The following is a 14,796-nucleotide window of genomic DNA, read 5'->3' as shown; positions in this document are numbered from 1 at the left end:
TAAATAAATATCGCATGATTAATTTGTAGCTATTTTGTCAACAGCTGACAGTAGAAGTACAACACAATTTTGAAAGATTACCACACAATGGTCACATCGTCCCACCTAGAGACCTCCATATGACATGAAAGTGTCTGTCTGTCTCTATGCTGCTCTCTCAGTTATGACTCCTTTATTTTAATGCCAGAATATTGAGGTATCGCACCCAAGCCAATCATGATAATTTCATTTGAGATTGAAACAAAGTTTATACTTATATCATACTTATTCAAAAATTCAACTTGCACTCGATTACAATGCACATTGAAGCAACTACCTTCATTTTTGAGCTACTAACTTATTTACTTCTTTAACCCCAATCTGCTGCCTAATCTTGCCTATTGCCCACAACGCATAGAGAATATCAACTTAACAGTAAATATAGTCTTCAACCATTAATTTGTCAATGTTCCAGCCAGCTCTCTAGTGAAATATGGCTTTTTTCATCCCAAAAATATGCAAATCATGAATTTAAGTGACTTCAAATATTCATCTACTTTGTACTTTGGAAATAATGACAAGATAAAAATATCAAATGCAAAAATATAAAATAATAAGCTGTCATATATTTAATTGTGTAACTATTTTAGGAACTCTGTTAAATTTGAAAACAATTGAACAGCTTAAAATTTTCAATTTTTGAACTCTGTGTCCTATGTAAAATGGCTGCTTTAAAACATACAGCCTTCTGAACTCATCATTAGTTATCAGCACAAGAAGACTCACTTTTCTATTATATTAGCACTTAGTGATTCATTTTAATGATATGAATCATGTCAAAATAATTTAACTCAATGTTTTTTCCTCAATATCTTTGCTGAACATTTCTGTAATCCTATAATTGTATGCAATTGCTCTACAATAACAACTGACAATTGAAGAACACATTGTTCATAAACTCCAGACTCAAAATTGCAGTTAGGAACCTAGTCTAATTATTACATACAATCTGCTGATTATACATATTCTGAGACATTGTTTTTCATCTTAAATAGTAAATGATGTAAAAAAAAAGCTTGCTGCACCAAATGATGCATATTAGTGGAACAGATTACTCTACTAAGGGATTTTTCAATGATTGGGTCGAGGATATTGGCTTTCCTCAGTTAAAAAATGCAAATAATACAGATTATGCAGCCATAAGGTTCAGTATACCATCAAGTAGGATCAACCGTAACAAACGGATACAGCAACATTGTTTTTAAAGTCTAGGTACGCATATTCTAACATGCACAAGACAGAAAACTTTAATACTGCATGGTGACAAAAAAAAATTACATTAGACTATTTATCTGCTCAGGTAGAAACATGTATTACATTCCATTTCAGTTCAGCTGTAAGGCAAACATTCCGTCTCTGAGCTTCTCCAAGCTAATGGAACCAGAATACAAATACATGTACTAACCACCGAAAAGGATCGCATTTATTAAATTACAAAGATGTAAAATTGGACATGTCTTGTGAACAATTCGGTTTAAACTTTTTTTGCCCACAAACTTTCTGGAGGTGCCAGTGGATAATTATATGTGTGGACAAGAGGATTGTGGAATGACAGTGAACAACAATATAGGGCATCTCATTAAATAATTGAGAAACAATCACAGGAAGAATTGAGAAGTAAGAATTAAATGAAGTGAACTCAAAACAGGTAGAGAAAGATAAATAGAGAAAGGTAAAGGAAGATTAAGGAGGAGGCAGAAAAGTTAAGAAAGGTTTGTTAAAAAATTGTATTTATAATTTCCTCATAAAAAGCATAATCTAAAGGCATGAATTTCAGTTATAATTATTTACTTTCTGAGCAAGAAAATTCGGTTGGCGATCATTGACAATCATCAATCATGAGATCCCATTCACACCATGAATGGCGATGCAGCACAAGAATACAACAACATTTTGAGATTCATCGTTCATGGGCATCTCCTCTTTACCACAGGCTTTTGCCTACTCATGCATTAGTAACACAAGGCATCGTTCAGCTTATTCTTTCAGCAAAGCTATCTAAATAATCATTCTTAGCATCTTTACTTATTGTGGTATCACTTCAAAGCAACTGCAATATGTAGCTGAAGGATACCAAAAGTTATTCCATAACAATTTTTTTAAACACAAACTCAGGCAGATAGTTCTTATAATATTTAAAGTCCTAATTTACTTTTTTTGGAGTTTGGAATGAGTTTATTTGAGGGGATTCTGTTTAATGTCAATGATTTTCACTCCATTTTTATAATATCCAGATAAACATCTTAATTCAATTAAATTTTACTATACACTTAAAATGTAAACACAAATGGTGTAGTTTCATACTAATAAGGGCAATTTTCTTAAATTCATGCAAGATTCAATTAACTCAAAACTATGTTATGATTCTACATTCATACGTCTGTGTTGATGATTTTGTATTTGTTTAGTGAATAAGTTATACTGGCTTAAACCTTAGTTCTAGTCAGTGGAACATAAATGAGACAAGGATTTAGGGGCAACAAAACAATATGTTCAGTAATTCATTTGCAGTGCTTCAGAGATTGATTAACATGTTTTAAAAAATAATTCAGTATAAATTCTTGCTTTATTATTTGATACAAGTTCTTTGACTCAAAGGGTTTAATATTTGAGAGAGATTTTTTTCCCCTGATGTGAATAATTATAGTTAAAAGATCGAAGATCTATCACAACATACACACCTGTCTTTGGGTACAAAATTCTCCGACAGCTGAATGAAGTGAATGCCTTCTTCACAGCCAGATACTTGTATGGCACCAATAGGACTTTGCAGAGCTGCTGTTACTTGCTTGCAGTGGCCTGTGTCATTCTTCTTGGCAACCTGCATGAACAAATCACTGGTCCTTTTAAATGTTTAAACAATCACCCTCTCCTGTCTTGCACCAGCTAAGAGTTATTTTTAAACTATATTAATCCTTTGAGCGCTTGTGGATCAGCAAGTATACTCAGAAAATTTGAACAAGGTAACTATTTGGATTGCAAACATTGTGGGTGGATAAATACTCACTTTCATTCAAACGTTCAGTTTTAGGGTTTTTTTTCATAACATATTGTTATTTTCTTCTTTTATCTCCTCAATCCTCCCAAGTCCATGTCTCCCACCCGCTGGTACCCACATCTCTAATTCAACCTAACAATGCGGCAATGCTAGATGAGGTTGTACTTTCCTCACACAGTAATAATGTAGTTGTGCCAGATGCTAGCCAGCTGTGGGCAGAGCTCACAGGGGAGACCTTCAGCTAAATGAGTCTTGATATCATGGTTCCCCTTTGGCAAGGAACTGAACTCAATTTTTTTGCTGACATGTCGCTCTTCTTCCAGAATTACCAGAGTGCAGATTCAGGAGAAATTCTGCTTCTCATAGGCATAGCTTCATTTTGCCCCAAATTGTGCTGCCCAAATTCCATCTTGGATACAACTTTATTAGAATATTTTTATCAAACAGTCTCCCTAATGTTAAAAGCCATCATGTTGTCCTTTAATGCCAATTGTTCTATTCCTTGTCTGTTCTAGTCAATTTGGAAAATCTGCCTCTTAGAACAGAATAAATAGCTTGCAATGTCAAGCACCAACCAATGTTACAACAATGATCACTGCATCCAGCTTCCTTAGATTGGAACCTGCCGTCAGTTAACTCCTGTGATAATGGGAACTGCAGATGCTGGAGAATCCGAGATAATAAAATGTGAGGCTGGACGAACACAGCAGGCCCAGCAGCATCTCAGGAGCACAAAAGCTGACGTTTCGGGCCTAGACCCTTCATCAGAGAGGGGGATGGGGAGAGAGGGGGAGGCGGACCAAAGATGGAGAGAAAAGAAGATAGGTGGAGAGGAGAGTGTAGGTGGGGAGGTAGGGAGGGGATAGGTCAGTGCAGAGAAGACGGACAGGTCAAGGAGGTGGGATGAGGTTAGTAGGTAGGAGATGGAGGTGCGGCTTGGGGTGGGAGGAAGGGATGGGTGAGAGGAAGAACAGGTTAGGAAGGCAGAGACAGGTTGGACTGGTTTTGGGATGCAGTGGGTGGAGGGGAAGAGCTGGGCTGGTTGTGTGGTGCAGTGGGGGGAGGGGACGAACTGGGCTGGTTTTGGGTTGCGGTGGGGGAAGGGGAGATTTTGAAGCTTGTGAAGTCCACACTGATACCATTGGGCTGCAGGGTTCCCAAGCGGAATATGAGTTGCTGTTCCTGCAACCTTCGGGTGGCATCATTGTGGCACTGCAGGAGGCCCATGATGGACATGTCGTCTAAAGAATGGGAGGGGGAGTGGAAATGGTTTGCTACTGGGAGGTGCAGTTGTTTATTGTGAACCGAGTGGAGGTATTCTGCAAAGCGGTCCCCAAGCCTCCGCTTGGTTTCCCCAACGTAGAGGAAGCCACACCGGGTACAGTGGATGCAGTATACCACATTGGCGGATGTGCAGGTGAACCTCTGTTTAATGTAGAAAGTCATCTTGGGGCCTGGGACAGGGGTGAGGGAGGAGGTGTGGGGGCAAGTGTAGCACTTCCTGCGGTTGCAGGGGAAGGTGCTGGGTGTGGTGGGGTTGGAGGGGAGTGTGGAGCGAACAAGGGAGTCACGGAGAGAGTGGTCTCTCCGGAAAGCAGACAAGGGTGGGGAAACTTATTTCTGGTATTTACTTCTGGCCACAAGGGTGGGTGGTAGATGGGGTCTGTTATAAATCATGACAAGGGTGGGTCAGTTAACTCCTGTCTGGCTGGTGTTGCCTGGCACTGTACAAGCTCAACCACGCAGAAGGTTCCTCCTGCTCGATGTCCTGATCGTGCCACTCAGAAGACCGTTACTGTTCTCCAAGCTTATCAGCCTCTATCACATTCCCACATTATTTGTTCCAGTTCTATGGGTCAGAACATGCTAAGATTACACACACACACAGTGACTGGTCTGTACTGCAAGGCCCCTACCAAACTGATTCAAGCAGCGGGGCCCTCACCTTCGTCAGGCCTATTTTCTGCTGCACACTAGCCCTGATCAAAATGGACTGTATTGTTTCTATGCTCTGCCTCAAGTGTTCAGTTTGGAAAAGACAACAGAGTTAGACTGGCAATATACAAACAAACCATACTTCACCAGCTTGCTTCAAGCAACAAAGAAAAAGAAAGCAATATGGATGAATACAGCCAAGATAAGGACAGCTCTTCTTTCTCCATCTTAGTCTGAAGAAATACCAGTCTCAGGTACCACATTAAGCAAAATACAAAACCCTTTCAATCCTTGTAGCTGTATACACCAGATCTGTCTCTTCTTACCACCCTCCATGGACTATTGTTGATGAAAGTCTAACATTAATATCTAACAAAAGCACACTAAAAAAAAAAATAATAATTCTCAGATGTATAGTACAGGCCAAAAAATGCAACTTCATTTCATTGGTAAACTAATGGTGGAAGAAAAGTTGGTAACTTCCCTTCACTCTTAATATTTTTTCACCTGTCTACTTTTGATGCTGAAGTAGTTGTGATATACAAAGGGCGTGAGAGCGAACGTTTACAGATAGTTTTCTTCTTAAATTGTTTTTTTTAAAAAAAATCTGTTGTTTCGCCTAAATTCTGTAGGAGGTTACATGGTTGGTGGTGGATGGGGTCTGTTATAAATCATGATGCTTCAGGCAGCATGACTGAAGGGCTGTCTTAATGGAATCTTAGTGGAATGTCGGGTCTTGTTATCAGTTTTGTTTATTCAATATTATTTTCTTTTGGGATACTGCACTTCTCACAGAAAACAATCTGGTCACACCAATTTCTCCAACATGATAGCATCATTTAAGATGTATCTAGACAGATACATGAATGGGCAGGGAGCAGAGGGATACAGATCCTTGGAAAACAGGCGACAGGTTGAGATAGAGGATCTGGATTGGTGCAGGCTCGGAGATCCGATGGGCCTGTTCCTGTGCTGTAATTTTCTTTGTTCTTTGTTCATTGTTCTCTGGCAACATAAATTTCTTGTACAGAAAATGGTACAAAAATCCTAAAGTTTGGCCACTTTTAAACAACATTTAAAAACCTGCATAATTAGAAACAAATATGCAAGTTAACGGAAATAGTTTAAATATCTTGCAATTAAGAGTATATTGTCCTATATAAGAATAATATTTCAAAAACAGAAATCTATAGTGAAAGGTAGCATTGAAACAGTTGGGAGAAAACACAAAACCATGAATAAGACTGCACTGATATCAGAGATAGTAGGAACTGCAGATGCTGGAGAATCTGAGACAAGGCTCCATCCCCACCTCTTTGATCTGTCTGTCTCCTCTCCACCTATCTTCTCCTCTATCCATCTTCCATCCGCCTCCCCCTCACTCCCTATTTATTTCAGAAACCCCTTCCCCTCCCCCATTTCTGAAGAAGGGTCAAAGTCCGAAACGTCAACTTTCCAGCTCCCCTGATGCTGCTTGGCCTGCTGTGTTCATCCAGCACTGCAATGATATAATGACTTTAGAGTACAAAACAACTTTATTTACATAATAGTTGGAGTATTCTCTTCAGGTGGTTAAAAAGCGAGATTTGAATGTCTCATACTTACTCAAGGGGACAGAAATCCAGCAAACTAAACTACTCCTTGATCGAAAATAGTCATTAATTTGAAGCAATGGGGGAATTTCAACCCCATCCATCCAATAGTCACAGTGAAGCTATAAAGTGATTCTTGGGTGCACATTACACAGCCACAATTGTCTAGTCAGTAGAACTAAGATGCACTGAAAAAAGTGTTTTTTGCTCAGAAATTAAGCTTCCTATTTAAAATAACATAAGGGAGTTCTAGCTTAGAAGCTTTTGATGATATAACCAGGTGAAAAGCTGGGGAAGGAAAGTGTTTCGTTTCATATTGCGATGAAGCATCTTGACATGCATAAACAATTATATATTATAAAATGGATACCCGAGATTGAAGAGAAACAAGACTATAACCTAATCAAGGTGCTCAGATGACATCAGTGATTTATGAATATTAACTGAACCCCAAGATTAAATTACTGCCTTAGAATCACTCCCTGAACTCAGTATTTTATTTAATTTAGGTGGTTTCATTTTTAAGTCTCAAAATAAAATTGCTGTTGCTTTCTAATCTGGAGATTTGGAATAAATTTAAACTTACTAGTGTTGTGGGAAAATGAAATTCAATTTATGCTATTCTCTAACAACAATAAGAAGCACAATTTTCATATTTTAATTTTCCGAACAAAATATATTGGTGTATCAAATCTTGACTAAAAATCATATATTTAATACCAATGTGGCATACACACAGTTAAATAAGTGGCACATAATCTTCATCCAAATATGCTAAATATCTTTGTTCCCTTGATTTTAATATCTGATCCAGTGGGAATTGCACATAGTAAGGGTTAAACACCTCTGTGTATATTTAAGACCATAGCATTCTCAGTTGATGACACAATTTCTTGAATAAATTTGAAATTAGCCAAGGTGAATGCTACAAGCAGGTGAAGGTGTAACTTCGTATCGTCCTGACCAAGTCTTCCTGTCCCCTGTCAGCCCCAATGTTATTTCCACAGTAGGGCAAGAGACTACCCTGAATTACATAAACAAGACTCAATCAAACACTGCTACTGCTAATGAGTATTGTCCTTCAGCCCAGCAACTCCAAATTCCTCTCATTAAAATCAACCTCAGTATGACTGAATCAAAACCAATTACATCAAGGAAGGATATAGGATGTAAAAAAAATTCATCATCATCCACACGGAATAATTAAAAGGTTGTTTATTCGCAAAAAAATTGACAACTTTTAGATTTAAAACGTTAAGAAACTGACCATTCCTTCTAGATCAGAAATAAAGCTTCACCATGATATATTTTTATTCAGGCCTGATGATTTAAAACAGGGAGACAGTCTGTAATGTCTCTGGACTCAGAATCCAAATTCCCAAGCTAATGTTGTGGGGGCATGGATTTGAAAACCACCATGGCAGATGGCGAATTGTGAACTCACAAAAAAAATCTAGAATTAAGGAAAATGTCAGTCTAATTGTCATTTGCAGTAAAAATCCATCTGATTCACTTTACAACATCTGCTATCCTTACTTGGTCAGGTTGCAAAACTGTAGTTATACAGTTGAGTCTCAACTGCTCCCTGAAATAGCTGAGCAAGCCAATTGACATAGAAACATAGAAAATAGGAGGAAAAGGCCATTCAGCCCTTCAAAGGTCCTTCTTATTATGACAATGGCTGATCATCCAACTCAGTTCAGACTATTCCTGTTTTTTTCTTTCATATCTCTTGATCCTGTTGTCCAAGTGCTGTATCTAAACTATTCTTGAAATCAAATAATGTTTTGATGTTAACAAACCCCTGAAAAGTCTAAAGAAAGAAATGAAACAGTGCTGCCACCCGACATCTACCAAGGTACCAGAAACAACAATGGCAAATACAGCACTGTCAACTCTGCAAAAATTCTCTTTACCAATATCTGGGGCTCCCAGTGGGAGAGGTGTCCCACAGACTACTCAAACAACAGCCTGACACAGTCATATTCATGAAATCATACCTTACAGATAATGCCCAGGACACCACTAGCACTCTGGTTACAGCCTGTCCCACCAGCAGGACAGAAGCACAAGAGGCATAGTGGCATACGCTTGAGAAGGAGTTGCCCTTGGAGTCTTTGACATTGAATCTGGAAATCACTTGGCATCAGGCCAAACACTAAAGAGGAAAGCTGCTGCTGATTACAATCCACTGATCTTCTTATTTGATCAATCAACACTCTTCCACGTTGAACAACACTTGAAGGAAATACCAAGGATGGCAAGGGCACAGAATGTACTCTAGGCGGTTGACATCAATGCCTATCACTAAGGATGGCTTAGGAGCACCACTACTGACCTAAAAATAATAGTTACTAGATTGGGTTTGTAGCAAGTGTGAGGGAAATAACAAGAGGGAAGAGTTTACTTGATGTTATCCTCACAAACCAACCTGATGTGGGTGCTTCCCTCCATGACAGATGGTAGGAGCGGCCATAGTCTTACCTTCACATTGAGGATACCTTTTTGTTGCATTGTGTGTCACTAGCACAATGGAACAAATCTAGCAACTCTGAACTGGGCATCTATGAAGTGCTGTGGGCCACGTAGCGGATAAATTATATTCGATCTGCAACCTCATGGCCTGGCATATTTCACACTCTAACATTACCATCAATCCATGGAGCCAACGCTTATTCAATGAAGAGTGCAGGAGGTTATTTCAGGAGTACTAAAGGGCACACCTACAAATAATGTGCTAACCTGTTAAAGTCATAACACAGGACAACTTGCATATCATACAACTGAAGCAGCATGCAGTAGGCAGGGCTAAACAGTACCCAACAACCAATGGATAGAACTAAGCTCAGCAGTCCTGTCATATCCAGTCATCGATGGTGATTGATAATTAAACAACTAACAGGAGGTGGATGCTGCACAAAAAAACCCATCCTCACTAATGTGGGAACAAAGCAAATTAGTGCAGAGGCAAGGCTAATGTCTTTGCATCCATGTTCAGCTAGAAGTGCCAAGTGAATAATCTACCTCAGCCACCTCCTGAGGTCCCTAGTATCAAGTTGCCATTCACTCTGCATGATAAAGAAACAGCTGATGGCATTGGACACTGTAAAAACTATGGGCTCTGACAATACTTTGGCAATACAATGAAGACGTGTTTCAGAATTTTCCTCTCTGTACTCCCACCCGTTATGATAAGTCAGAAAATCTGACATTGCCCCATCAGTCTACTTTCTATCTTCAACTACATGATGGATAAAATCATCAGCAGTACTATCAAGCAGCACTTACAATGTACTGACCTGCTCACTGACACTCCGTTTGGGTTCGTCCACAACCACTCAGCTTGACCCCATTACAGCCTTGGTCCCAACATCAACAAATATACTGAACTTGAGCTGAGGTGAGACTGACTGCCCTGGACATCAAGCCAGAGTTTGAGTTAGCATGGCATAAAGGGGCACTAACAAAACTGAAATCAATGGCAATCAATGGAAATCTCTCCAGGTTGGACACTGCCTAGCATGAAGTAAGGAGGTTGTGATTGTTGGAAGTCAATCATCTCGACTCCAGACTTCATTTCCAGAGTTCCTTGGGATAGCACCCCAGGCACAATCACCTCCAGCTGCTCCAGTGACCTGACCTTTTTGATAAGGTCAGAAATGGGGCCGATCACAGATGATTACACAATGTTCACCACCATTCACGCCACTTCAGATACACCTATGTCCGTATGCAGTAAGACTGTAACAACCTCTAGGCTTGGGCTGATAAGTGGAACGTCCATTTTGAACAAAACTAATGAATTCCTCAGTTCCACACTATCAATACCCTAGGGGTTACAACTAACCAGAAATAGAGCTGGACTAGCCATATACATAGTGTAGCTACAAGAACAGGTCAGAGGTTGGAAATGTTATTGTGAGTAACTCACATCTTGACTCCCCAGTGCCTGCCCTCTATTCACAAAATACACCCATGGCTCAAGCCGGGAGTGAGACTAAACATTGTCCACTTGCCTGGATGAGTACAGCTCCCGCAATGCTCAAGACGCTGGACATCATCCAGAACAAAGCAGTCTGCACGACTGGCATGCCATCCACCACCTTCAACATTCGCCCACTCACCACTAAAACACAGTGGATCAGTGTGTGCCATCTACAAAAAGCAATGCCATCATGTTCTTTAACCTACTAACGTTTGTATGACAGCATCTTTCAAAGCTATGACATCTATCACCGTGAAGGAAAAGGCCAACAAATGTATGGAAACAGCATCACCTGAAGGTTCCTCTCTAAGCCCCAAATCCCTGCCTTGCTTGATAGTGAATCACTGTTCCTTTACTCTCAGTGGATCAATATCCTGGAAATGATTTTCTAACAACATTGTGACCATTCCTAGATCCAAAGATGGCAGCAATTCAAGAAAGCACCTCACTACCATCTTTTACAGGGAAAACTGGGATAAGGAGAACATAACAGCCTAGCCACAACACTCATATCCCGTGAACAAATAAAGATGGAGAAAAAGAGATTCAAACCTGAAAAAAAGGATTTCAAGATTTTGGAGATTGTTTAAATTAAATTGTGATTTGTCTATCTCAGTTTGCTTAAGTGTAAATAACTGATAGTCATAGATAGGACAATGAAGTAATAGGTGATGAACTGAAAACCCAAGTAAAACATAGATAGTGCTGCATTTATTATCGATAAGAAATATCCCCTTTGTGGTAAATCCTCATAAATATTCATATTATACGATGCTGAGGCATTTAACTTACAGCAATTTTGGGAGCCATAAGTATGAAATTGACGACAGAATGAAAGAAATTAAGAAATAACAATCACAGCATACACTGATGAGCAAAATATCCAGAGATTTGCAAATATAATTGGCCTTCTAAATGCATGATTACATTAAAAATTCTAAACAAATAATAGGAAACTTAGGTTAAGGAAATAAAGTAGATATAGTACATCTGGATTTTCAGAAAGTCTTTGATAAGGTGCCATATAACTAACAAAATATAAAGTCAAAACAAATTTAATTAAAAATAGCCCCGTAACAGCAATGAAATTTTACATTGCAATTTGGAATTTTATTTCTTTATAATTTCAAGGAGACCCACATCATATTTCCCATAACTTCTACTGTTATCCTACACTCTTACTTTCAAGCATTTATTTCACTGTGATGGATAATCAGGCCCTAAACAGGTAATTTCAGTAAGATTAGACAGGTACAATGCAAAATACGTTCAGATGATCAGGTTGTTAAGTGCTCTAGACATTCATTTGGGAATTAGCTATTCAGTATTGTGGCAATTTTCATCTACCAATAGTTCATTTTCATGTAAATATTTAATTGAGAACTGCTTTCTACTTTTATTTTGCTATTACAGATATTGTATTGACAACAGATTAAAATTATATGAAAGAATATCTTTCTTTAAAAAATGACTGCTAACTGTCAAAAGAAATGGCTTGCAGAACTTCATAGATGGATTATTTGTAAGCACTCATGCTTAGATCCACTTGTAGATCTCCTGTGGCATTGCTCTTGACAAATCAGGTGACATCTGGTTATAATACTAGATTGCTTTTTCCATTAAAAGCTAAAGGGAATTATTTTTAACTGCCAGCCATCACGTTCTCATCTGGAAAGTTGGTGGCCCACAAATGAAGGGTGGGTTGGGGAAGGCACACACTGTCACCATCCTAATGAATTAAGAAAGGTGTCTCAAAACAGGGAAGCAGTGGGCCTGCAGAAAACAGATGGCAAGCTTCATAAAATGTGAACATCGGAGTCTTGTGCTAGATATAAGGCCACAGTTGTAATCTTCAGGCAAAAATAGGCAGGTCGTCCCTAACCAATGATGGGTGCTCCTCTAATAGTTCAGGACCTCAACATCTTGCACTTCCCCATTGCTTGTTGATATTTTGTCAGATAATTGGTATAGATACTTTCTCATGAACCCATTCAGAGATGCTGCTACACTCTTCTGGAGTAGGTAGGGTTTGAATCCAGGTATCCTGGTCCATTGCTGGTAAGCCATGTTGCACCCATCTGTGGCATTCAAATGAAGGCAAGATATCAAAACACACAGGAGTTAGGTTGCCAATGGTGCCTAGGCTATGTTTAATCCTTTCTAAATCTGCCTATTTACCTACTACGTTTAGTTGTCATATTTTTAATGGGGCGGCACGGTGGCTCAGTGGTTAGCACTGCTGCTTCACAGCACCAGGGACCCGGGTTCACTTCCACCTTCAGGTGACTGTGTGGAGCTTGCACATTCTCCCCGTGCCTGCGTGGGTTTCCTCCAGGTGCTCTGGTTTCCTCCCACAGCCCAAAGATGTGCAGGCTGGGTAGACTGGCCATGCTAAATTGTCGATAGTGTTAAGGGATGTGTAGATTAGGAGGATGGGTCTGGGTGGGATGCTCTGTGGGTTGGTGTGGACTTGTTGGGGTGAAGGGCCTGTTTCCACATAGTAGGGATTCTATTCTATTCAGAGAAGATGTTTTGCGAATAGCAGACTACTGGAGTCTACATAACAACATTCTTGAGAAGATTTGTATAAAGAATTTACATTAACTTATTCATAAAAACATAGGAACACAAGTAGACCATTCAACTTCTCAAGCTTTCTCCACCATCCAATTTGGTTATGGCTGATCTCTGACCTAACTCCAAATGCCTGCTTTTGAAACATATCATTTAATATCACTGCTTATTAAAATTTATTTATCTCAGATTTAAAATTAACATCTGGTCTATCATTTGCTGTCTTTTGTGCAAAAGAGTTCCAAATCTTTTCCATCCCTTTGTGTGTAGATGTGCTTCATAACATCTCTCTTGAACGATCTGGCCCCAATGTTTGGCTCTCTAGTTCTAGAATCCCCAGTGTAAATAGTCTACTTTTGTCTGCCCTGTCTTTTCCTGTCAACATCTTAAAGACCTCGATCAGATCGTCCCATAATCACCTAAATACTGGAGAAAACAGGTCTAATTTGTGTAATTTCTCATTACTTAACTCTGAAGTCCTGGTATCATTCTTGTAAATCCATGATGTACTCCTTCTGAGTCTAATGTATCCTTCCTAAGGTATGGTGGTCAAATCTGCTCACAACACTCCAAGTAGAGTCTAATCTGGGTTTTCTATAGCTGCAGAGTAACTTTGTATCCTTATATTCCAGTCTGCTAGATATACAGACCAGTAATTCAATTACTTCCTTATTTTTGCACATTTTTGTAGCATTTTAGAGATTAACCACCTGAAAGCCCAAGTGTCTTTTGACATCCACCGTACATAACTTCATACCATCTGGAAAGTACCCTGATCTAACTGTTTTTTTGGTCGTAATGGATAACCTCACGTGTTTATTTCAAATTCCATCTGCCACAATTTTGTCTATTCACCTAGTTTGTCAATATTCTGTAATTTGATTCTACTATCAACATTGTCATACTGATTTGGTAATTAAAACTAAATTTCCAATATGATAATATTTTTGAAGAATGTCTATTTTGTGTGTTACATGTTTAGCACCAGTTGTAGCTCAGTATCTGTGGCAGCACTCTTGCATTTGGTTCACATTGCTGATTGTGGGAATTTGCTGTGTATAACTTGGCTGTTGAAAATCTTTCATGTTAGGAAAGTGCATGAAGATTTGTACGGATCATGAAAAGTGTTTTATTAACATGCCTATTTGTAAAAGAATCTGATGCACGTCTGCAACTGATTCACCAAGACCCTTGTAATTAGGAAGTCAAGGGAGCCAAGGATTGATCTTTAAAGCACTCCTCAAGAGTAGGAGTGGAAGAAAAATCATTACTAGAAATCTTTTGGCTACAATTGGTTAGCTAAGTAATGTGAACAGTCCCCAAAAAATATCAAACTGTACTGCCCTACTTTTTTCACTAACACACATTAACAAAAATCATTGACATTTCTCCATCTATATACACTTAGAAAGTCCTCGACATGACCAGGTATCTACCATCATAGGTAGCAAACCTACCCCTTCGCATCTGAGTTGCAGTTTGATTTTCAAGAATCAATATGCTTGCCCATATAATGTAAATTTATATACATATAAGCTGCTTAGCAGCACACAGAAAGAACTTGTGCTAATCAGATGGGGCAGTTTCAATATTGGTATCTGGATCAATAAAATGTTCATTTTCAGGTTTCACCATTGGTCGAACACCCAAATTGTTTTTTAATTTGATTGCTC

General features: G+C 39.0%; 1 protein-coding gene across 6 annotated transcripts in view; it reads right to left on the bottom strand.

Moving 5' to 3' along the window:
- mgmt (O-6-methylguanine-DNA methyltransferase) overlaps nucleotides 1-14,796 on the bottom strand; it is a 370,995-nt gene that overhangs the window by 274,200 nt on the left and 81,999 nt on the right. For all 6 annotated transcript variants that reach the window (XM_048551591.2, XM_059653096.1, XM_059653097.1 and 3 more), the window contains one exon: nucleotides 2,721-2,860. In XM_048551591.2, the coding sequence (XP_048407548.1) occupies nucleotides 2,721-2,860 (140 nt within the window). The remainder of the gene's footprint in view (nucleotides 1-2,720; nucleotides 2,861-14,796) is intronic.

This window comes from Stegostoma tigrinum, chromosome 20, assembly GCF_030684315.1.
Source record: "Stegostoma tigrinum isolate sSteTig4 chromosome 20, sSteTig4.hap1, whole genome shotgun sequence".
Taxonomy (NCBI): domain Eukaryota; kingdom Metazoa; phylum Chordata; class Chondrichthyes; order Orectolobiformes; family Stegostomatidae; genus Stegostoma; species Stegostoma tigrinum.
This window is presented reverse-complemented; position numbering and strand designations above follow the sequence as displayed.